The sequence below is a fragment of the Triturus cristatus genome, chromosome 2_1 (genome assembly GCF_964204655.1).
Source record: "Triturus cristatus chromosome 2_1, aTriCri1.1, whole genome shotgun sequence".
Lineage (NCBI taxonomy): Eukaryota > Metazoa > Chordata > Amphibia > Caudata > Salamandridae > Triturus > Triturus cristatus.
In genome coordinates this window covers 499,327,920-499,352,018 of record NC_140581.1, presented here as the reverse complement: position 1 = coordinate 499,352,018, position 24,099 = coordinate 499,327,920, and the positions used below count along the sequence as shown (strand labels likewise).

The following is a 24,099-nucleotide window of genomic DNA, read 5'->3' as shown; positions in this document are numbered from 1 at the left end:
TAGGAAGTACATTAATCACCAGAGTCATCATGACATTTTTATTGTTACCGATAATTGCTGGAGGCCAGGAAGGAGGCAGCAAGCGCTTTTAAAACCATAATAAACTTGCAAAAATGATGCCTCCACCTAAAGTCAGCACCTGGTGCGGTCACACCGGTTGCACCGCCCTAGAGCTGGCCCTTCTCAAGGGTCCTGTGATCTCAGTGACAGGGTCACTGTTGTTCTAGGGTGTGCTGCTTCATAGGCCTGCCCGCAAGACTGGAGGTGAACTTCAGTATGAATAGTGATGGACAAGCCTTTAAGGTTTAACTACACTTGTCATGCTAGGGTGCACCTGCTGGTGCTACGACACCAGGGATTCTAATGTCTTGCGAAGCCTTCTAAGGTCTAGCATGAGACAGTGCTCTCTCAGGAGAGTGGTCTGGTGGACTGGTTATTAAGGCTGAACCTGGTTCCCCAGTTCCAAATTCAGCAGCTCTGGCCATAGTGCCACATCCTCTCCCCCACTGAACACCGTATTGCCCCACTGAGAAAAACTCAGACTGCCTTCAACTACAACCCAATTGTTGCCAGCTATTAAACACCTGGATGCGGCTCAATTTAAATTACGCACTGGGCAAGAGCAATATGTGGCCTACAAGTAAAAAGTGACAGCATCCTGAAAAAAGCAAACAATCATAGGGAATGCAAAATTTTGCAAACCATGTGAAATGTAAGCAGGAACAACATGCCTACCTTAACGCTTTTACACTCACTGTTCAGAACTCAGTGAGTGTTTTTGCCTGAAAAGTTAAGGACATGACAACAGGGCCCTGAATGGACCCATTTCAATGACCATTGCTTATATCCTTACAAAACGTAAGCAGTATGGTAAAAAAGACAACATCCCTAGATGCAGAGCAGCAGTACAAATTTTGTTTTTCAATCCTCACATTGCAGTACCTCCAGGATTGGTGCACTAGTTCCAAGCCCTGGGAAAACAAGGCCAAGACAACAAAAATAGCGCTTCACTGGCAAACTCTGTAAAAGTGGCGCTAATGTATTTGGGTGTGAGTAAAATCAATCTGGCCAGTTTGCTACCACTCTGTCTTACTTTATTTAGTAATTTATTTTGCATATTTTTCAACTTTTATTCCCGATGCTGCACTTTGGAATTAAATGTCAGAAAAATACGACATTGATTTTCCAGCAAAAGTGATTTTCTTTTTTGGATCCATTTCACATGGGAGCAAATAAAAGAAAGGAGAGGAAAGAGAGTGAGAACCCCGTCTTGCAGCCACTGTCTTCAGTAAGAGAAGAACTGCCGGGCTAGCAGGCGAGAGGCCTCAGCTTGTACACAGAGCTGCTGTGCCTGAAAGCCGTCTTCGCAGGCCTCCCGACAGCTCAAAAGATGGGCCCACAACTCGGTGATCAGAGGCAGGCAACCTCGTTCCGCACTGCCTTCGCCCTCCCCCTGCGCCCTGCTGGGTGTCACCCCATGTGAGGGTGTCACCCGGTGCGGTCCGCACCCCCCGCGCCCCCATAGTGACGCCGCTGTGCGGTCCAATGGACTGCCGAACTCATAATCAGCCCCTTAGTCAGTGTATCAACATGAGACAGAGAACCCGATGGACTGCGACCCCCCTCAGCCCACTGCATTTACATGAATGAGGTGCATATTACGTAAAGATCAATCCTGTGAGACTCGCAGGAATATTTGTGGAACTCAAATCCTCTTCCATCATGGATAGACACCATCAAGAAAACTAGGAAGCTAGGGTACATTTTTCAAGATTTATTAAAGTAAATCCCTACCCTGGTGCACACAATAGTAGTAGTAGTTATAAAAATAAACATGCTAGCAGCAACGATATGAGTCAGCAGACTGAAAAATAGAAAATATTGGAACATTATGAGGGTAATGTAGAGCTTTCTGCATTGATGCCGCCAACATGTCACTTCCTTTAGCTAAGCTACCTTAGCACCTAGAGGGAGCCTACTCGTGTTTTATTTGATGGTACAAAACTGCATACCTTTCTGAACAATAGAAACAGTGTCCAATAAGGAGACATCAGATGCTGTTCCTGTCTCTGCATTTCAGTGTCTGTGTCCTCAAACCAACAAATACTCCAAGCCGGGCAAATGACTCGATTTGCTTTCTCTGTAGCCTCAGCAAGAAATGGTGTCAATGGCTATCGGATGACACTCAATCTCAAATCCCTGAAGCAACGTTCCTCTTTATCTAAACATGCTTCCTTCCAGTGTATAAGCTCTGTTTGTGCATTGTTGAACATCTTCTGAATAACCAGTTAATAATGAAGCCCCTCTAGTATTTCCCTACGTATATTCTGTGAAACATTGCTTTGGTTCAGAAACAATAACTGCAAAATAAAGATATCAATTTCTATGAAACCTTGTTCAATATTTGAAAAGAATTCAGACCACACTAGAATTAAACATGTATATATTTGAGCAAGCTGAATTATCATGTTTCAGTGAACAAATAATTTCACAGCATTGGCATGTATGCACTTGCATTTAAAACTTACACCTAAACATATAATCGTAAGGGGGTATACCTAAAAGTGAAAAATACATTAAGATTATAACATCCCTGGAATGATAATGAAGCTCATGCTATGAATATATATATTTCCATTTGTGCATAGTGATAAAATAAAAAGCTAGTCTATATGATCTTATTTCTGTTGTGATTATTGTGGATTGATAAAAAGAATCCAAAAGCTAATCCATGAAGGATTAAAAGCACAAAGCTGAATAAAAATGAATACATGAATGCACAATAACAGCTTTTGATTGTCTTGTTTATCACATGAAAATTTTCAAAACTGAAACACCGGGTAAAAACAATGTCCAGACATGAATGATGATGGTTCTTCTGTAATGAAAGAGACATAAAACCTTAAGCTTTAATTAAGATGTATGGAGAAGTTAAAACCACATTTGAAAATTGTATCAATGGAGTAAGTGACAAAGCTGAAGATGAAGTTGAGGCATTTTGCAATACAACACCATTTAAGTCAGAAAAGGCAGAAACAGTTGCGGTCTGGCACTTACTAGGGCAAACATAGGTGGTTACTCAAGTGATGGAGTTGGTACCTTATTGTATATAGCCTCCTAATATGAGGTAACTGCATTGGAGAGCAGTGTGCTTGATGCACTGTGATTGGTCGAATTATTTCCCAGATGTCAAGCGACATTACTGGTGGTAGTTCTAAGGAAATATGCATGGAACAGTTTTTTAGCAAATCATACACCAAAAAGCTGGTCTCAAATGAGCAGTCTAAAATTTGGGAACTGACAGTGTCCACTTTTTGCTTAACCTGTTCAAAAGGTCTCCTCCAAAGTAGAAAAACATTGATGCACAACACTGGTATTCAGTTGCATAAATGCCATTCCATCCACGTTGACATTTGCACTGGGTTTATTTCTTCACTAGAAAAAGATAAGTATTGTCCAACCAACTATTAGAAATGTAGTTGTGATTACCCCAAATAGATTTGAAAACAAAGAACTGAAAAAGAAAGGAATGAATCAAAAACAGCCTTAAAGCCAGTCAATAGGCCCGATCCGTTGTTCTTAAAAGCAGGGGCAATGCATATTTTGTTAGAGGCATGAAATATGGTCATCAAAGAGTGTTGGAAACAGAGTCTATAGGAGCTGCTGAATTTCATAGGCGGGCTATGCTGTTGCAGCGAAAATGTTTCTCCTGCAGAGGTTTAGGACACTTCTTTCTGTGTCGGCATCTCAGCGAGCTTGTTTAATTTATGAAAGTACATATTTATCATGTCTACTTTTGGCTGAGGAACACTTTAAAACAATTTCTTAAAGAGAGGATAGAATGTAATGCCACAGCATTTCACTGTCTGTCTATTGAATACTTAATACATAGATGAACCCCAGTGTCAGCCCACAGCAAGATTTGTTTGTTCTACCTAAGAGACTATGGGGCAGATGTATCAAGCCTTTTGGGATGTATCATATCAAAAGGCATTCGCGATATAGGGACTAGCAATTTTTGCGAGTACCTATTTTGCGAATGCATTTAAGGAATCGAAAATTACGATTCCTTAAATGCAATTTCGGAAGCACCCAAAATTTGCAATCTGGCCTTAAGGAATCGCAAATTACCACCAACTTGAAGTTGGTGGTAATTTGCGATTTCCTAGAAACATGCACTTTGCGCATGTATGTGTGCCACATGTGCACACATGCATATATCAGGGGTGCAGCAGGGTGTCCTTTTGGCACCATTGAACCCTTGAAATTGCATGCGCATTTTTGCGGGTACCTATTGGGTACTCGCAAATTGTGCATGCAATTCCCATTCATTTGGGCCTCTTGGCCCATAGAAATTAATGGGAAGCCATTCCTTATTTGCGACTCGAAATTTATGAGCCACAAATAAGGAATGCGTAGGAATTGCAATTTGAATTACGAAACCTACATACATTGCATTTTGCGAGTCCTTAATAGCGATTCAGTAAAATTCGCTATTAAGGACTCGCAAAATACAATGTTGATACATCCGGCCCTATGTTTCGAAGGAATGAATGAGGAAAGTGCTACAAGGAGTTTGCAAGCAAGGCCGGGATCAAAAAGGTTTCAAGCGCCATTCAAGGTCATAGTGTCACAAAGGAGTGAGAGTCATAGTGGGTTAGTGCATGCAGGATTGTCGTCTGCCCCACAGCTGAACTTAAAAGGACATTTCCATGCAATTTGTAGAACAGAATTGTGTCTTTTTGTTATACCAATTCAAGGATGTTTGTTTTTGACAGTCATAGAAATGAAAGGCAGTGAATGGCAAGGAGATCACTCTATGCAGGAGCCACATACATTGTGGATCTTCTGCTACAGAAAATCGAGTGCTCTCTAATTGTTTTATTGTTAGGATATTGTATGATGCCTCCTTTTTGAAGATCATTATCTGTCTCAAAGTTACATTATAGAGGAGGAACACAGCTGAACCATTTACGGGCTTCCATGGCACCTTATACACTTTCAGAGTTTGCAATGCCCAATGTAATTGTGTTAATGCTAGCATCTGAGCATGTCATTGCAGCAGAAGGTGCTACACTTATTTTAAAAGATTGAGGACAGACAAAATAATGGTTGAGATTGTGTATATACATTTAGAAAGTGCTTGAAAGTCATTGTCAATATTTTTAAACATGCTTTCCATTATTTCTTTGCAAGTTTCTCTATATCTTTCGGCATCTTCTTTTTCAGAGTATGCCTGCTCTTCTTTTATAGCAGCATATATCAGCTCATATATAAATCTTGTATTTTATTTACGAGATGCGGCCCCAGTAGAAAATCTCTTACAGGTGTTCTTTCACAGCACTCAAACTAGAATGGGATAACCATCTCTAACATAATTTTCATACACTATATATAGTTACAATCATGGGAGAACATATGTTCTATCTGGAAGATGATCTGTTTGCTAATAGACCAGCAGCTTTTAAAAAGTCTATGCATACATTCATAGTTTCTATTGCCCATAAAGCTATCCCATCTTAACTAAACAATGTTAAATTGTGTGTTCCATTCTGTGCTATGTCAGGGAAATCATTACCAATCATGTTTTCCTTCCATTTAAAACCTGCAAAGAATGTCATATTGATTTTTGCATTAATGGTGTCTTTAAATCTTTAAATGATGCGACGTGCATGCATGTGGTTTGATCTACTCACGTGTTTATAAGTATATTTTCTCTGGAAACTATGCATGCCCTAAACATGGTATCAGAGCCCTTAGTTTGCCAAAATGTAGTCTGCCATACACTTTTTTTATTAATTTGTTTTGTCCAATATGCATAACATTGTTCTTCAAATGAATCGATAAACTATATGGAATAAATAAACTTGTGATTTATAATCAGGGTCTTTTTTCAGCTTTTCTAGTTCTTGAGAATAATAAAATGCAGATGAATCAATCCTGTCACTGCTTTGGAAATAAGAAAACCTTCTCTGGAGATTTTTAGGACTCTATCATGGCAGGGTCTGATAATACTCTCACTGCGCATAATTAGATATTATTCTTGGGTCGTTTGATCGATAAATGTAATGGTGTCAATATTGATGAAAACAAAACAGCTTTTGATTTTTCACATTGGAATAGGGACCTTTATTGGCTAATGAAGCATATGAACTCAAATAGTGTTTATGTCTTGAATAATTTGCAAAGGGCCAAGAATTATGATGTCATTCAGGGGAATTTTTAAAAGGTATGTAATATAAATCATTTCTGTCAGATCCATTATTTGATAAAGAACCGTTTGAAAACAACATCATCCAGCACAGTACCCACCGTGATATTCACATCATCATTATCCCTTTTGGCTCTGTAAGAATAAGAATGCAGCTGCACTTCTTTATCCACAGGAGATTGCACTGTTGTTTCAGGAATTTAGTTCCCAAGTACCAATGACAAATTACAATCATCATTATAATCCACAGTAAATGGGCAGCACTTCAGTAGCAACATAGATACATGTCTATTGTGAAAAAGATCCCTGTCACAGAACCAGCAACAAGCCATTTGTAGTGTGATGAACTGAAGGGATAATTAGTTCTCTTTCTTCAAACCATTAATCAGAATAATTTCAGAAAGTATAATTTCTTGTAGCGGCATCATTTCAATTGATGATTGAAGGGGAGGGGTGAATTCAGCTGGAGAAAAGGTTATGTGCTATCTTCACCAGTGTCTATTGGAGAATTAGAAGCCACACTGGCGCTATCTACTTGCCCATTGTCTTGGTTCACAAATCTCCTCTTATTAGAATTACTGATCAAGTTGCTGGCAATACTGTTTAGGGCTAACCCACTACCCGCCCCTACAGCCACAGGTGCATCTTTTCCAGAGTTCATTGGGCTACGACAGCCACCCGAGGCTTGGGTGAAGGTGGGCGGTGGGACAGAAAACCGCCTACCAATGTCAATTCTTTCCCCCTCCAAGCCAATTTTATAATTAATAGCTCCCATAACAGAGGGCAGGTAGTTCGTGATACAGGGGGTAAGGGTAGTTGCAGAGTCATTCACTCCTCTGGTGACTTGTACTTTTCTTTGGCCCATGTTTACCAATTAAGTCAATTTAAAGGATCTAGAAGCACTATAGTGGGAATTGAGAGGCCCATAAAACAATCCTACCTTCTTGCATACAAATCCAAGGGGGTGGCCCACCCGTGCCTCTTGGTGGCAAAGATGGGCCCACTCTTGGCCTGGTCTTCACCTGGGCGTGCGTCCAGAGGCGTCACGCGAACATCCTGCACTGTGGGAGTCCCAAAGAAGTTTTGAGCGTACTGGAGGCACTTTGCCACTCCTCCTGGGATCGGAGCTTGCTGGGGGATAAAGTCCCACCCCAGTTACGGCAGTCAGCAAATGCGTGCAAGAACGGCATCCCAAGCCATGGGAGTCCCAAAGCACGTTTGAGCGCCTCCTACTGGGATCAGAGCTTCCTGGGCTATGGAGTCCCACCCCAGCTATTATGGTCAGCAAATGCGGGCAAGGTAGTACGTTGCTGTTCATAGTTTTTGTAAGCTTTGGTAAGTATGGCCGCCAATATCATTCCAGTAGCAATGATGCAGTAGCACTTATGCCAGAATGACCAGAAGTGAGCCCCTCATGAGCTGACCTAAATCTAATCTAGGTCACTCATTAGTAATGTGTCCATCCCAGGTATGAAAACCACAGCAACATTATTTTTGGTAAAAGTGTAAAAATATTTAGAGGGGACCATGAGGAGGCTTTTCTCTCCTCAATGTTGCCAGTATTGCACCCAAAATGCCTGCATCGATCTTCGCTTGAGATCAAGTGACAGCAGCTACCCAAAGGTTTGCACTGCTGTTCACTTTAACGTGAATTCCTTCCATTTTATGTGCCATTGTGTGCTTTACATGCACCAAAGAGAGTTTGTCCTGTAGAACAGCTACCTTTCCCAAAAGCTGTTAATGTTTTACCAATTTATCCCGCGAACCTCTGAATCCAGTTAAGCGCCAGTATGGTAAATCTACATTATAGCCTTGTACAAAGAATGCTGATACTGACGCAATAAGTATGGGAATTGACGGATCAGCCTTCTGGAGAACAAGTAGTATGTATTTCTTCTAGTTGTGCAGTGGAGTTACCTGAACTCTAGTGTGTGTGCGTAGCGCATTGAAGACACCATCATCCAAAACTCCCTGGACTGCAGCACAAGCAGCGGTGTATTTCTGTTTGGGTCAACCGCTAGCTGCGCAGAGTCATCCATATAGAACACATAATGCTGTATAGGTAGTATATTTGGCGTTTGTGGAATATTTTGTGGGTACTTTAAAAATACTTGAGTCCAAAATGGTGGATCATATTCAAATTTTACATCAGTTGCATTTAAAGAAGCGGCGCACTGCACCCAATGAATCTACGTGTTCAGTTAAACCATTATCTGTAATATAGATGTCATTGATATAAGAAAGCGCCCCAGGATCATCTTCTTAGATCTCCATAATTGCTGCAAAGAGTCCAGGGCTATTCTACTTAAAACCACTGACTGAAAAAGAGTTTTGGTGCTATCTTTTGACCAAAAAATCCATTACATGTATCTAATGTTATTTCATTTTTTTTAGGCTCAGAGCCTGATTTGGCAGAGAGGAAACTCCTTTGCAACGGTGACAGAGTTTTCTCCCCGCCAATATAGGGGTTCACTCAGCCAGGTTAGATGCAGGCGGGCCGTCCGAGAATTAGCTATATGTCCATCCGCCCGATTACCATGGGTGGACATATATCAGTTTTTTTACTGTCCTTAACCGTCGGGCAAACCCTGGCTGTGAGGGACAGTAAAAATAAATAATGGCTCACCCCCCCCCCCCCCATGGTGACAGGGACATTATCGTTTTAATTTTCACTAAGAAAATCCAGTTTCAGGATTTTCTTTTTGAATATAAGAAAAGAAAACCTTTTTGTGCAAAGCTCCATCATGTTGATGGAGCCTTGCACAAAACTTTTAAAACCATAGACAGGAACCGCCATCTATATAGCTGGCAGGCGGTCCCTCTACTAGAGCAAAGGAGTAATTTACTCCCTCTCCCTGGCGGATCAATGCACAGTCTGCCAGAATATTAATTGGGCTTTAAATTATTCATTAGTCCAGTGCTGTAAGTATTTTGCACTGCTATTGCAAAGTCTTAATGCCGGAAAAAGAGGAGTGTTCATAGTGCAATGACTAGGTACTGTAATGATTTTGTAATTGAACTAAAATAGCTTTTATATTACACTTAGCTTCTTAGAGGCTACTGAGATTGGACTTGGGCTCACCCCTTAAGAGAATCACATGCATACCAGATTCTTTGTCGGACACCACATGTTTTTATACAACACTGTGGTCTGCTTTAAAGACCACTTGCTTGCATATATTTCCCTGAGCTCTACCGGAACTCAGAAGGAAAATACTTACATTATTGACTCCTCATTTATAAGTGCATCCCATTTGAAAACCTGAGGCCACCCCTTCTTTTCATGTATAATATCATAGGCATCTTATAAATGGAATCTCTTCTTGCTTATTGGTTGCATTACCCTGATAGTCTGTGGACTAATTGCCTGTACTGTTGAATGTGCTTGTTGTACAGGGACAGGATCAAATACTTAGTAGCAGTAGATTGTAAAACAAATTGCTGAAGTCGCCTATATATGAAAACTAACAAATTAATTAAATTGATTAAATCTGGAGCTGGCACGTTTACAAAAGTTACTCTGCTTTAGGAAAGCCTCTAGCAAAGAGATGCTGTGTTAGTGGTGCCCTAGGTATTACTCCTAAAAGACTAGGTTGCTGTGCCATTGTGTAAAAGGACTCAAAACTAAAGATTCAAAACTGAAATTGAAATAGAGTAGTAACTTTTTATAAATTAAGCTCCTGGCAAACCCACATCAGAGAGGTAGCACCTGCCTGAAGTGAGGGAGGAGACCAATATTACAACAGATGTCTCCGCTATTAGTAAAAAACAGGGCCACTGGAATTATGTGATTCTGCGGCAGCAGCGTTTTTCACATGATTATGGATTGGTCGCATTTGCCACATATTCCAGCATCTGCTGCATAATTTGCTGATTTTTACAAAAAAACATTTGTTTCTGTCTCAAATGTATCAGAAGTTACTAAAAATGCGGCAACGCGCGTCGCTATACAGCCGAAGGCACTTTGTAAACGATGACTGTTCAACTTTCAGTTACATGTTGCTGTAATTGGTTGTTAAACTAGTACTAATAAGGTGAGGCCTTTGTCCATACTGTGTTAGCAAGTGCTAACATGTAAATATTACAAAATAATTTACTGATACTATCACAAAATGTGCCACATTGTGCCACATAATGACATTAATATTTTCTTGCTGAAAAATGTGGTCCCCCCTTGCCGCATAATTCCAGTGGCCCTGGTAATAATTGACAAAATCTTGCTTGTGTGACCCAGAGGGTGCCATTGATACGTTTTCTGGATTTCTTTCCAGAGCATGGCCCAAGAGAAGGTTCTCTAGACCTTCTGGCACTAAGGACATACTCAATGTACCAACATGAGATAGGGAACCTGATGGCCTCCATCCCCCTGCAATTCACTGAGCATTTATATGAGTGAGGTGCATATTTTTAACGATCAGTCCTATGAGACTCAAAGGGATAGTTTGTGGAACTCCAACCCTCTTTCGTCATGAATAAATATACTCGAGAACACTATGAAGCCGAGAATATGTTTTCCGGATTTATTCAAAACAAAATCCTATCCTAGAACACAGAATATGAATAGTAGTTATTATAAAAATAGATATTATAGCAGCAACACTATTTGTCAGTGGGTAGAACAATAGAAAATATTGTAACATTATGACCGTATTGAATAGTATTTCTGCAATGATCCACAGTCTCGAATCCCTGGAACAAAGTTCCCTTCTATCTACAAATGCCTATTTCCAGTTTATATTCTCTGCATGCACATTATTGAACATCTTCAGAATAAACAATTAATATTGAAGCCCCACTACTCTATACCTATTTATATTCTGTAAAACATTGCTATCGTTTAAACCCAATAACTGAGAAGTCAAGATATTTTCTATAAAAATGTGTTCATTATTTAAAAACAACTTGAAAAACAGTTCAAACAATTCAAGCTAAAATAAAGCAAGAATATATACGTGGAAGCTGAGTTATCAGTTAATTCAACAAATAATTTAACAACATTGACATTTATACACTTGCATTTAAAAAGCACACTACTAACTAAATCAACATATATAATCATAAGGGGATACCTAAAAATGAAAAATACATGAAGATTATAACACGAGTATATATATATATGCACAAGCAAACTCACTAAAAGTCACACATACACATCTGGCTCAAAATAAGTTTAACAATGTTCACAGGTGAACTTCCCTAGGATAACAGTGGTAGGTCAATGCCGCACGCTCATGCTCTTAGTCGCATGCGTTCACCGATCTAAACTGCACTAAGCACTTTAGCAACGATCAGGACCTTTTTTGAAAAAAGCTTTTTGACTGCGATGCTAGCCCTAATTTGCACTTTCCCATATTTCTTGTGTTCTATGCCCTGTTCCACAGCGGCTGGTGCCGTTTGCTGTGGAGGGCAGACTGAACTGGAAATTCTTGGCTGACTTCCTGGTCAAAGGGGGCAGTCACTTGCTTGCGCCCTAATTTCCCTGCCACATTCATACAAATACAGGATGCAGCAGCAGACATTTTAATGACATGGGATGACCATGATCGGACGCTCGATGTGGTGCGTGAGACGATGATCGGATGTTCCTGGGAGGCCATTTTGCTCCAGTGCCAGCGCCGAGACGGATCGGACCTTCCTGCATCGGCGGTGACCCTTCCTGCATCGGCGGTGACTACGGTGGTGATCCCTGGATCAGCGACGCTCGTGGTTTCTTCCCAGCACCAGAGAAGGCATGAGGACTGACCCCCATGATCCCTGCCAAGCAGCCAGCCAGCAAGTCGACCTGGTAAGCGCCATTTTCTATCCTTTCTGATAGATGGGCCCTGCTTTCTTGCTCTACTTATCCTGTATGTCAATTGTTCCTTGATTGCTTGCTTAATTTGCTCTGCTTGATTTTATAATCTGATTGCAATGTATTATTGATGCACTCTGCTTGATTGCTTTTTATTCAGATTGCAAGTTATCATTTATGCGCTCTGCTTGATTGATTTTTATTCAGATTGCATTTTTTCTTTTATGCGCTCTGCTTGACTGATTTTTATTCAGATTGCAAGTTATCATTTATGCGCTCTGCTTGATTGATTTTTATTCAGATTGCAAGTTATCATTTATGCGCTCTGCTTGATTGATTTTACATTCAGATTGCAAGTTATAATTTATGCGCTCTGCTTGATTGATTTTTATTCAGATTGCATTTTATCATTTATGTGCTCTGCTTGATTGATTTTACATTCAGATTGCAATTTATCCACTATGTGCTCTGCTTGATTGACTTTTATTCAGATTGCATTTTATCATTTATGCGCTCTGCTTGATTAATTAATGTTGTACTGAGATTCATCATTTATGCGCACTCCTTGATTGATTGAACCTTTTTTGCGCTCCCATTTTCGGCGGGAGACTCGCGGACCGACCCGCTCCGCCCTCTTTCCCACTCCTCTAAGGTGCTGGGCCTGCGCCTCCCTGGCTTGAGCGGGGCCAGGCTGCGCACCGCAGTGGAGAGGGACTGAGAGTCCATACCCTGTGCGGCTGAACCCCAAAGCTCGGCCTTCGCCCTCTGGCTTGCCCGGCTACCCAAGGCGCTCCACTGCACCCCCACCAAGCAGCACCAACCATGGAGTCAGACGTCACGGTCCAATCCAGCAACACCGAAGACGACATGGAATGAAACACGAAGGCAAAGAGAGGACGTGACTCGTGCCCGAGCTCACCAGAAAAAGCAGCAAAGCTTGCCCGCGCACCCCCCACAAACAACGCGATTCCAACCTCAAACCGCTACCACGGTGAAGAAAACACACGCAATGGCAGCAAAATCTAAAGGAAACTCCGTCTTCTTGATGTGGAATGCTAACAGCATTCAGAAGAAAACTGCAGAACTCCTGCACCTGATGGAAACCATGGATGTGAGTATAGCGCTTATCTCCGAGACCCATCTCCAAGGAAGCCAGAAGCTCAACTTAGCAAACTACAGGGTGTACCGCACAGATCGCACCACCGGAGCCAAGGGCGGAGGAACAGCGGTGATTGTCAGCACAAAAGTGAAGCATCATGAGATCTCACTACCACCAGTGGGGAGCATTGATGCAACTGGCATCCAGATCCAGACATCTGCAGGCCCCCTACGGCTGATTTCCGCCCACTCACCCCCAGGCAAGCTAAGCCCGAAGGACTTGGATGCTTTATTGGACCCTCGCATCCCAACATTAATTGGCGGAGACCTAAATGCCAAGCATCAGTGCTGGAACTCTCGCGCGGTAAACAGCAAAGGACACGCTCTACTTGCCCACTCAAAAAAGGAGGACTTTGTAGTGGCTGGCCAAACTCAACCAACACACTATCCAGGCACTGCACTTCATAAACCGGACGTTCTGGACATCGTCGTCATGAAGAATCTCTCCCAGTCTATGGAGCTGGAAACCTTAACTGCACTGACGTCCGACCACAACCCAGTGTTGATCACAGTTGGTGATGTGCTTGAAGACCAGCAACAGGGCACCAGACACAACTACAAGAAGGCAGATTGGAGCCTATACAAGAGAAGCCTGGAGGAGACACTGGTCCCTGGCCCCCTACGCTGCATTGAAGACATTGACCAGGCTCAGCTGCAGTCCACACTGCCATCGAGCGCAGCGTTCCCGAGCAGAAACTCCAACGCTGCTATATCTACGACCTCCTGAAGGGCATCAAGCAGTCGATTGCTGACAAGAACAGAGCCCGGAGAGAGTGGCAAAGGAATCGCACCCCCGACCTGCTGAAGAAGTACAACGAGCTGACAAGACAGCTGAAGATGCAAATAAGCCAGCACAGAGGTGAAAAGTGGGAAGCAGCTACGGCTCACTTAAAGGACTCGGACAACTCTCTCTGGAGAATGACCCGACGCTTGACTGGGAAGAAGGAACCAAACCCATCGATACAAGGGAAGACTCACTTGGCATGCAGCAACAGGGACAAGGCTGAGGTCTTCGCTGACACGCTGGAGGCATCCTTCAGGCCTAACCAGGCAAGCAAACTGGCAGCAGAAGTTGAGCAAGAGGTCGCTAAGCACCATCGGGAGCACCCACCAGAAACAGAAGCTGCAAACATTGAGGAATGCTCCACAGGCGAGTTATCGGCCCTGGTAAAGACACTAAAAAACGGCAAGGCACCAGGAAAGGACAGAATAGTCAACCAAGCCATCAAGATGCTCCCAGATGCCGCAGTGGATCACCTTGCTGAGATATTCAACGTGTGTATGCAGCACCAGTATTTCCCTAATGCCTGGAAAGAAACAAGAGTCATCGTATTCCCCAAAGCTGGAAAACCACTACGAGATCCGGCAAATTACCACCCTATAAGTCTGCTATCTCGCCTATCAAAGCTCTTTGAAAAAGTTATCCATGCCCGTCTGGTCGACTTTGCGACAAGCGAAAACCTCCTCGCCAAATAACAGGTTGGGTTCTGGAAAGACCACTCAACCAATCACCAACTCCTCAGAGTTGTGGACATCATCAGCCATGGATTCAACATCAACAAGTCTACTGGAGTAGTCTTTCTGGATGTAGCCAAAGCATTCGACCGAGTATGGCATGAGGGACTGCTTTACAAACTTATCAAGCTCAAGTTTCCAACCTACCTGATTAAACTGCTGTCTAGCTACTTGTCAAAACGGACCTTTCACGTGGCGGTACGAGACGAATGCTCAACGTCACACCCAATCCTTGCTGGAGTGCCCCAGGGATCAATCCTAGGACCATTCCTCTTTAATATATTCACAAACGACATCCCCACGGACCTAAAGAAGACTGATCTGGCTCTTTACGCCGATGATGCTGCAGTCATCTCCCAATCCTTCAGCGAAAAGGAAGTGGCTAAGAACCTTGAGGCATCACTCAGCAGACTCTCCGAATGGTACAGCGACAGGCAGATCACCCTGAACACAAGCAAAACCACAGCAACACTATTCACCAGGAAGCTGAACAGAAAACACCCAGCGATCCTCCTCAATGGGGATGAGATCAAATGGGAAAACAGCAGCTCCTACCTGGGGGTGACTCTGGACTCTAAACTCACATGGATACACCACATAGAGAAGACCTGCCAGAAAGCAGCAACAAAACTGTCTGCATTATACCCACTCCTGAAGACCAAGTCGATGCCCTTGCAGAGCAAGGTGCGAGTAATCACCGCAATAATTCGACCAACCATGACGTACGCTTCACCAGTTTGGAGTGGCTGCCGCCCACAGCATCGGAAAGACCTGCAGATACTACAGAGCAGGGCCTTACGGATTGCAGCAGGTGCTCCGAACTTCACAAGAACAGCAGACCTCCACAGAAACCTAGGCGTTGAGATGTTGGACGACCATCTCCGCAAACTCAACAGGACATTCTACAAAGGATTGGATCAAAAAGATAACCCACTGATCAGGAAACTTGCAGACATTTCTACAAACCCATTTGACCGCTACCCGAGGCCCATCGAAGCGCTAACTTTGTGAAACTGAAACGGCAACACAGCATCCAAAAACTCATCACTGCCTGAGGGCAAATCGCCCCGGCAGGTACCCAAAACTCATCACTGTCAGAAGGCAACCGCCGCGGCAGCCATCAAAAGCTTATCACCGCCAGAAGACATTTGGCAGACGAATACAAGACACTGCGATAAAACTTGCTGACACTCCCGCAAACCAAATTGACCGCAACCCGCGGCCTATCACAGCGCTGACCTTGTGATCCAACCTCAACTGTGACAAAGCATCACACATCAATAAGACAACCGAAACAGCGAGTAAAAAACTCAAAATGAATGTGGAGTAATGAGGTTATCGCCTCGGTATCCAAAAACTCACCACTGTCAGATAGAATCTGACAGGCGAAAACAAGACACACGGCGCGGAGACGCGCAGATAACAGCGGTAGGTCAATGCCGCACGCTCATGTTCTTAGTCTCATGCTGACACTGATCTAAACTGCAATAAGCACTTTAGCAACGATCAGGACCTGCTTTGAAAAAATCTTTTTAACTGTTTAAAAAAAAAAGCTTTTCATTGTTTTTTAACTGCGACGCTAGCGCTAATTTGCACTTACCCATATTTCTTTTGTTCTAAGCCCTGTTCCACCGCGGTTGGTGCCGTTTGCTGTGGAGGGCAGACTGAACCGGAAATTCTTGGCCGACTTCCGGGTCAAAGGGGGCAGTCACTTGCTTGTGCGCCAATTTCCCTGCCACATTCATACAAATACAGAGTGCAGCAGCAAGCCCGTCTGTGCCTGGACCGGGCCCAAGGCCACGACCCCTGTCCGTCATATTTCAAAAGCAGGAACAACACTGACGTACTCCAATATTGCTCTCCTGAACCTTAATAAAACAAACCTTAAACCACCCTGCCATCAGCTCGACCTATCCAAAGAGCTCAAGTCGTGCCCCCACTGCAACGCAAAGTTTATTTTCATAAAAACTAAGGCATGTTCCACAGATAAATATGTCTCATGTGGGCAAAGACCAGTCCTCATGACATTTATAGGCTTGCTCATCAACACCCGCTCCCTATTAAAACACATCATAGAATTTGCAGAACTACTGACCGCACACAAAGTAGATATGGCATTCGTTACCGAAACCTGGGCAAATAGCACCACAGACTTTGACCTGGCCCTAGCTATACCTCAAGGATTTTGAATTATCAAAAATGATAGACAAGGAGGGGGACTAGCGATCATAGTCAACAATTCCCTAGAGCTAAAAGGATCCCCGGCAGGAAGTAGCCCTGATTGCGCACTACTTTCCTTCAGAATCACCCTTAGTGCTAACTACAACTTCAATGATACACTACTGTGCAGACCTCCCAACTTGAAAAATAAAAGCAAATTCGAGGAAATCATCAGCCCAGTAATAGAATCAAGCATCAACTCAGAGGACTACTGTATATTAGGTGATTTTAACTACCACCTTGAAGATTTAGAAGACCACAAAACAGCATCATTAATAGAGATGATGTTTAATGCTTTACTGGAACAGAAAGTCATGCACCCCACACATGATGCTGGGCACACTCTGGATGGATTATTCACATCCAATCCTCATCTTAGACTTCAAGAAATTCTGCTGATTCCATGGTCAGACCATAGAGCCATCTTATTCACAATTACCACTACCCATCACATTTCCAGTGCGCATATACCCCATAAGATAATTAAAGGACGCAACTGGAGGAATATAGGCCTCCAGCAGATGCAATACACTCTGGCATCCTCTAAACCTGATCTAAAATCTGAGGCAAATCAAGCAACAGGTAATTTCACCAACTGGATCAAATCCGCAGTGAACTCACTGGCAACGTAAAAAAGCATCACTAGCAAGCGCACAAAGAAATCCGAGCCCTGGTTCTGTGATGCCTTGCGCAAACAGAAACAACTTTGCAGAAAGGCCGAGAGATGCTGGAGAAGCAGCTACGCAATAGCCAATAAAACTTCATACTCCCAATCATTGAGTATCTATAAAAAGATGATACTGGACAAGAAAAGTAGCTTCTTTTCAGATAAAATCCAGCAGGCAGGCAACTCCAGCAAAGCACTATTCACAACATTGAAGAAGCTAGTCAAACTTCCTGAACCACAAAAAAAGGACATTAGCATGGCGTTCTGCAACCAACTCGCAGGGTATTTTAAGGACAAAGTACAAACCATTTTCAAATCCCTCTCAGACTGGGGCGACGGTATGGTAGTCACTCCAGCCACAATCCCCCCTAAGTCCCATCAATGTTTTGGACTCCTTCGTGACTCCAAACATAAAACAGGTAGAGCAGTTAATTAAATCAATAAAATCCGGCGCACCCTCAGATATAATCAGTGAACAACTTAGTACACTTTCAAAGAAATAATCATCTAAGGTGTCTTTCCAGACGCAATGAAAATTGTATCAATTCTTCCATTATTGAAAAAACCCAATCTAGAGCCCAGTGACTACAGCAGTTATAGACCAATAGCAAGGATCCCCTTCCCGGCTAAGGTCCTGGAAAAATTCTTAACTGCCAACTTATGACCTTCATCTCCTCCGCAGACCTGCTGGATTCCTCTCAGTACGGTTTCCGACAAGGGCATGGAACTAAAACCGCCCTGATCATGGCAACAGAGGAGATCCGTGCAATACTGGACACGGGTGCCAAGGCCAGATTGGGGACTCCTGCTCAGAACAGTTCACGCTGTCTTGTGGGGTGCCGCAGGGCTCCTCTCTAAGTCCCACCCTGTTTAACCTTTATGTGACCCCTTTAGCTAATGTCATCAGGCAATTCGGCTTCACACCTATATCTTACGCTGATGACACCCAAATTGTGGTGTCCATCTCTAGCATGCCCGAGGAAACAGCTGATCGCTTTAACCATTGCATGTCCCACATAAACCAATGGATTGGCACAAACTGTTTAAAGCTTAGCAGAACCAAAATTGAGGTCCTCCTACTGGGTTCTGATACGTCCTTCTGGTCACATAACTGGTGGCCTTCCAGTATGGGTGCTCACCCTACCCCAGTCCATAAAGTAAGGAACCTGGGTGTCATTTTTGATGACAGACTGACCTTTCAACAATAGGTCAACAAAATCGTCTCTTCTGTGTTTCTCACATTAAAATCAATCCGCAAAGTGCGCTCCTTCATTCCCCCTGAAGCAGTAAAAATGCTAGTGACGGTCCTAGCCATGGCTAGACTGGACTATGGAAATGCCCTATACTTAGGCCTTCAAAAACAGCACATGGGCAAAAACGCGGCCGCCATAATGCTGCTAGACGTTCCCAAATTCCAGTCCATCTCAGAAGGCCTGAAAAAACTTCACTGGCTTCCTATGAAGAAAAGAATAGATTTAAAATCCCTGTGTCTAGCGTACAAAGCTGTTCACGAAAATGGACCAGCATTCTTAAAGCAACACCTCACATGGTACTATCCATCAAGACACCTACACTCAGCACAGAGTAAACTCCTCCAGACACCAAATTATAAGAAAGCTTGCTGGGGAGGAACAAGCCTTGCCTTGGGTACAGTGAGACTGTGGAACTCGCTTCCGTTAAATATCAAAAGCTGGCCCACATTGCTCGGTTTCAGAAAATTACTAAAGACATGGCTCTTTTCAAACTAAAATATCCCATCTCCGGCAATTTTCTCGGCAGAGCGCCTAGACGCCCCCGGGCATTTGTGCGCTATATAAATCCGACAATCAAATCAAATAAAGAAACGTCTTTCCACACCTAACAAAATGACACATGCTTCGTGAAACATCTGACACTGTTGACAGTAGTGCAAGTGTGCACATCTTACGCTTGCATACGTAAAGTACACAAGAGTGTAGAATACTCACTCAATATATGTATAATCTATGCAATATATACACTATATGTATGCATGTGGGAGATAGACGGATAAACATTAGTGAAACTTTTTATCCACTGTCATTGGCTTAACTACCTATTATTTTTGTGAATAACTTGTACCTAAGTTTCAAACTTAAGACAATCTTAATTTACATCTTACTGTAAAATGTGGCATGTTTGTAAATTACATTTAACTAAATATAGTGCAAACTGTCAAATTGGCAGGAATGAACTGTATAATGTGAGGAAGTCACTCACCTAACTATAGTGTGAGTGTGTAATGGCTTTGACTGAGTTCCCATTCACCTGCCCAGGTGAACCCTACATTCATTGAGGTATTTGAGACATTTCAAGGAATCTTACAATGCTTTGTGGATTGCAAAAAATAGGATTAAGTGCAAGTTAATGTCTGTTTGGATTTTTCTTTTGTAAATCCACCTATAATTTGACTTTATTGGTTTGCAATCCTATCTGTATTGCACTTACAAATGTATTTGTGGGCATGAACACACTTCACAAATTCGTAAACCAAAAACATAAAATATTAGTACATGTCTGACTAAAAGCTATACACTGTGGAGAATTATAACATGTGAAAGTCTGTAATCCCTGTCTAAATGCCTGTCCCTAATTTTCTTATTACAGTTTTGTTTTGAAGGCTCAAGTCACCTGTAATAAAGAAATCACATAGCTGCTCAAATGTAAAACGTTATTACAGTTGAGATGTGATTGTCACAAGGCATATTGCCAGACCCAGTAGCCAAGGTGAAGCAAGGGCCATGGAACAAAATAACTGCTGCAGTTTAAACAACAAAGACAAGAACTGGCTTTTCATTCTTCTGATCTCTTTTTGTAAAATGAACAATGATCAGCAGAAGGGATATTTTTATGGCAACATTTAATTTGTTTGCATGCTGTAGGTTATTACAGTAAAGATACAATTATTCAGCATGTAACTTCCTTACGTAGATATAGCATTTTTTTTTATCTGACTTATCTTACATTAAACTGGTTCTACTACCTTTTTGGAATAAATTACTAACCTCTTTTTGGTATGTTAAATTTTGCAACACAGATTATGCTTTTCTTTATCATACCTTCAACCATACTTTGTCTTTCATTTAAAAAAGTAAGACAGTGATGGGTTAAACAGTTTGTGTGATGGTGTGACCTTGTATTATAAGGAATATATTGCTTCTGTCCTACGTTAAAAGGTTATTTCAAGTCACCTCAGAGTTCCAGGTCCTTGTAAAGGTACTCAACTTTTCTCCTTATTCCTCTACATGGTCACAGAACCCCTCAGTGACTGGCAATATCCTTATACGGTACAGCATGGGGCATATTAACCAATATATTATGTGCTATTTACATAGTTCTGTAGGACAAAGATTATGTATGCATATGTGCTGTAAGACTAAAATACTGTTTTTGTTACAGCATACGCACTGGGTTCCTTAGTTCATCTAGAAGAACTTAGAATTCCTTTTGGGAAAGGAATAAAGCAAGTAGCAACAGTCATCATACAGCAACTCCAGCGACTTCCGTTTCTGCGCATTTTGAAATTCAATGGCTATTTAACTGATGAAAGCGTGATACAACTCGGTATGTTGTTTGACATTTGTTTGAAAAGCATGCCTTCATTCACAGTTTGACTGCAGGAAATAGTGCTACTTGCCTAATTAGTAATGCTCTTCATGCAGTGCTGTGCTGCTGATTGGAGCCAAGTCTATTCTATTGCATGTGTGTAAATTGTAAAATATACCCAGATATTACCCTTTCCACCATTGTAGGGTTGACTAAGAACATATGTACTAGATCCCTATGGTAAAGTATGGAGAAATGTAAAAGGGGACCTGAAAACACTAGAGCAGGGGTCAGTGGCGAAGCCTAGCCTGAGACTCCTTGCGCACATTAAAATTACATGTTAAGAATACCACAAATTAGCCCATAATGAGCTCACACACCAAAGGAACTATGCCATTTCAAGAGTATACGGGGAGGATGAGAGACCCAGTGCCACACTTGCGGCCTTGACCCAACCGAAAAGAGCAGAAAATGAGGTGCCAGTGGTGCAAGGGGAGGCTGTCGAGTCAATATGCGGAGCAGCGCAAGTTGTATATAGGTTCCGAGCATATGACACCGAGGTATATACATCGCGTCCTACTCAAACAGATGAAGCTACCACAGACTACCTAGCTCACATCACTATGAAATGGCTTATGAATACCGATGGGAAAAAACTGATGGCCCCACTTCGCCCAACAGAAATAATAGCTGCGCTTAAAGAAATGCCCAATGTGAAGGCGCCTGTGACGGATGGCCTCACTGTGGCTTTTTACAAAGTGTACCACGATAAACTTATCCCCACACATGGTGATTCTCTTAGAAGAGATGACCTGCGATGGCACTATGCCCCCTACTATGCAAGAAGCAGTGCTAATAGCAATACTTAAACCGGGGAAGTCCTCGGAGCACAGCTTCTCCTACAGACAATTATCATTGTTAAATAGGGACACAAAACTATTTGCCAAGATTCTCGCCAATAGACTCGCCACTCTACTCCCAGGGGCCAGAACAATCTGGATTTGTCCCCGGGAGACCTTGACTAGCAATCTCCGGACTATTTCTGGTACTATTGCATGGATAGATCCTGAGGTCCAGGCTGCAGCGGTGTTTTTAGACACCAAAAAGGTGCTTGATTCATTAGAATGGCCTTTCATGCTGGCGGTGCTGCGTCGAGTGGGCATGGGTGAGATCTACATAAAACTGATACAGGTTTTGTGTTCGAACCCCACAGCGTGAGTATTCATGAATGGGATGATATCTGCTCCTATATCAATTACACAGGGGACGAGACAAGTTTGCCCACTTTCCCCACTGCTGTATGCACTAGTAGTGTAGCCCCTTATCTGCGCTTTGCATGAATACAAAGCACACAGGGGGATATGATTCCCAAACTCTAAGTTATAAGTTTCAGCATATGCTGATGATACCCTGCTATACGTGAGGAATCCAGAGCAGAACCCCTGTGCTACAAGAAGTGCTGAGGTTTGGCAGCCACTCTGGACTGAGGGTAAATTAGGGGAAATCACTGATATTACCGCTTACAGCATCCACCACGCCTATACAAACAGAATTCCCCCCGGTATGGACCACTGTGCCAGTGCGATATTTAGTGATTCAGGTTCACACTAACACTGAAGTGATAATAAGCGACAACTATGGGCGAGCAGTGCAACACCTAACAGAAGCAATAGAGAAGTGAATTTGACTGCCCCTCTCACTGTTGAGCCACGTGGCTCTTATGAAAATGATAGTCCTCCCCAGATTCCTTTTTCTTTTTGCCAATATACCGATCTTACTATCAAAAGCATTGTTCCGCACTCTGCGTACCCTTATGACTCGCTTGGCCGGGACTGGGAAGCAGCTGCGCGTCGGAGGGCCCACATCCACCGTTCCCTATACGATGGGTGGGCTTGACACACCAGACCTTGAATTACACTACAGGGCAGTGCAAATCATGCATGCACACTATTGGATCCACAGGCCACCTGATCTCCCACACTTATACCTGGAAAGGGAAGCTGCTGACCCTTTGACACTCCCACGTTACCTGCTAAGTACAGCCAGCCGCAAATTCCACACAATTGACCCTAAAGGCACCACAAGTTATTTTTTTAAGAAGGCGGACGATGCAATGCAGATCCCACTGCTGTACTCACCGAAAATACCAATAGAATGGTGCTCATGGTTCCCCTTAAGTGTAGATAGAGCAATAACGCAGACGTTGCATAAATAGAAAATACCCAACATGGGAGACTTTTTCACAGAAAAGACACTCACCACCTGGGAAAGGATACAAGACTTGTTACCGGAGGCAACGCTGATCACTGGATATAAATGCCACAGGGCACATCAGTCACTACGCGCACTACAAGGAGCAACGCGAGCTGAACCAGCCGAAATGACCCCTCTGACATATTTACTCCAGGCAACCTCCCCTAGCCGCGGGATCTCAACACTATATAAACTTCTGCGACTTAGGATTGCCCTACCAAACATAAAGTTACAACTGGAATGGCTGGTGAACCTAGGCGCGATAATAACAGATAAACAGTGGGTGTACTGCTGCTCACTTACTAAGAGCATATCGCAAAATTGCAGACATCACCTGGAGTACTTTAAATACCTTAAGAGTATATTACACCCCAACACACCTATTTAAATATGGCTTGTGAAGCGATGACAAATGCATGAGGTGTGGCGCTGGAGGCGCCGGGGTCGGCCACCTCTCCTGGTTCTGTCCTGAAATACACAAATTCTGGCTGAGGGTGGAGAAAGAACTCCAGGTGATGGTGGGGGAACCAATCCTGGACTCACTTATGCTAGCCCAACTAGACGATTGGTGGCAATGGGCCTTCTGGTGGCAAAGAGGAGGTTCGCGATGCGCTGGATGAGAGGCCCGGTGCCGAGGATTCTGGAAAGGCATGCCGATATGATCTATTGTAACACCAATGCAGACACATTTAACTCCTTGATGCCAAGCCACAGCAAACC

General features: G+C 43.0%; 1 protein-coding gene across 1 annotated transcript in view; it reads left to right on the top strand.

Annotated features, from left to right (window-relative positions):
- The window catches only part of LOC146865547 (baculoviral IAP repeat-containing protein 1-like), a 932,191-nt gene that overhangs the window by 890,812 nt on the left and 17,280 nt on the right, over positions 1-24,099 (top strand). The window contains exon 10 of the mRNA XM_085632362.1: positions 20,980-21,144. Within this exon, the coding sequence (XP_085488488.1) occupies positions 20,980-21,144 (165 nt within the window). The remainder of the gene's footprint in view (positions 1-20,979; positions 21,145-24,099) is intronic.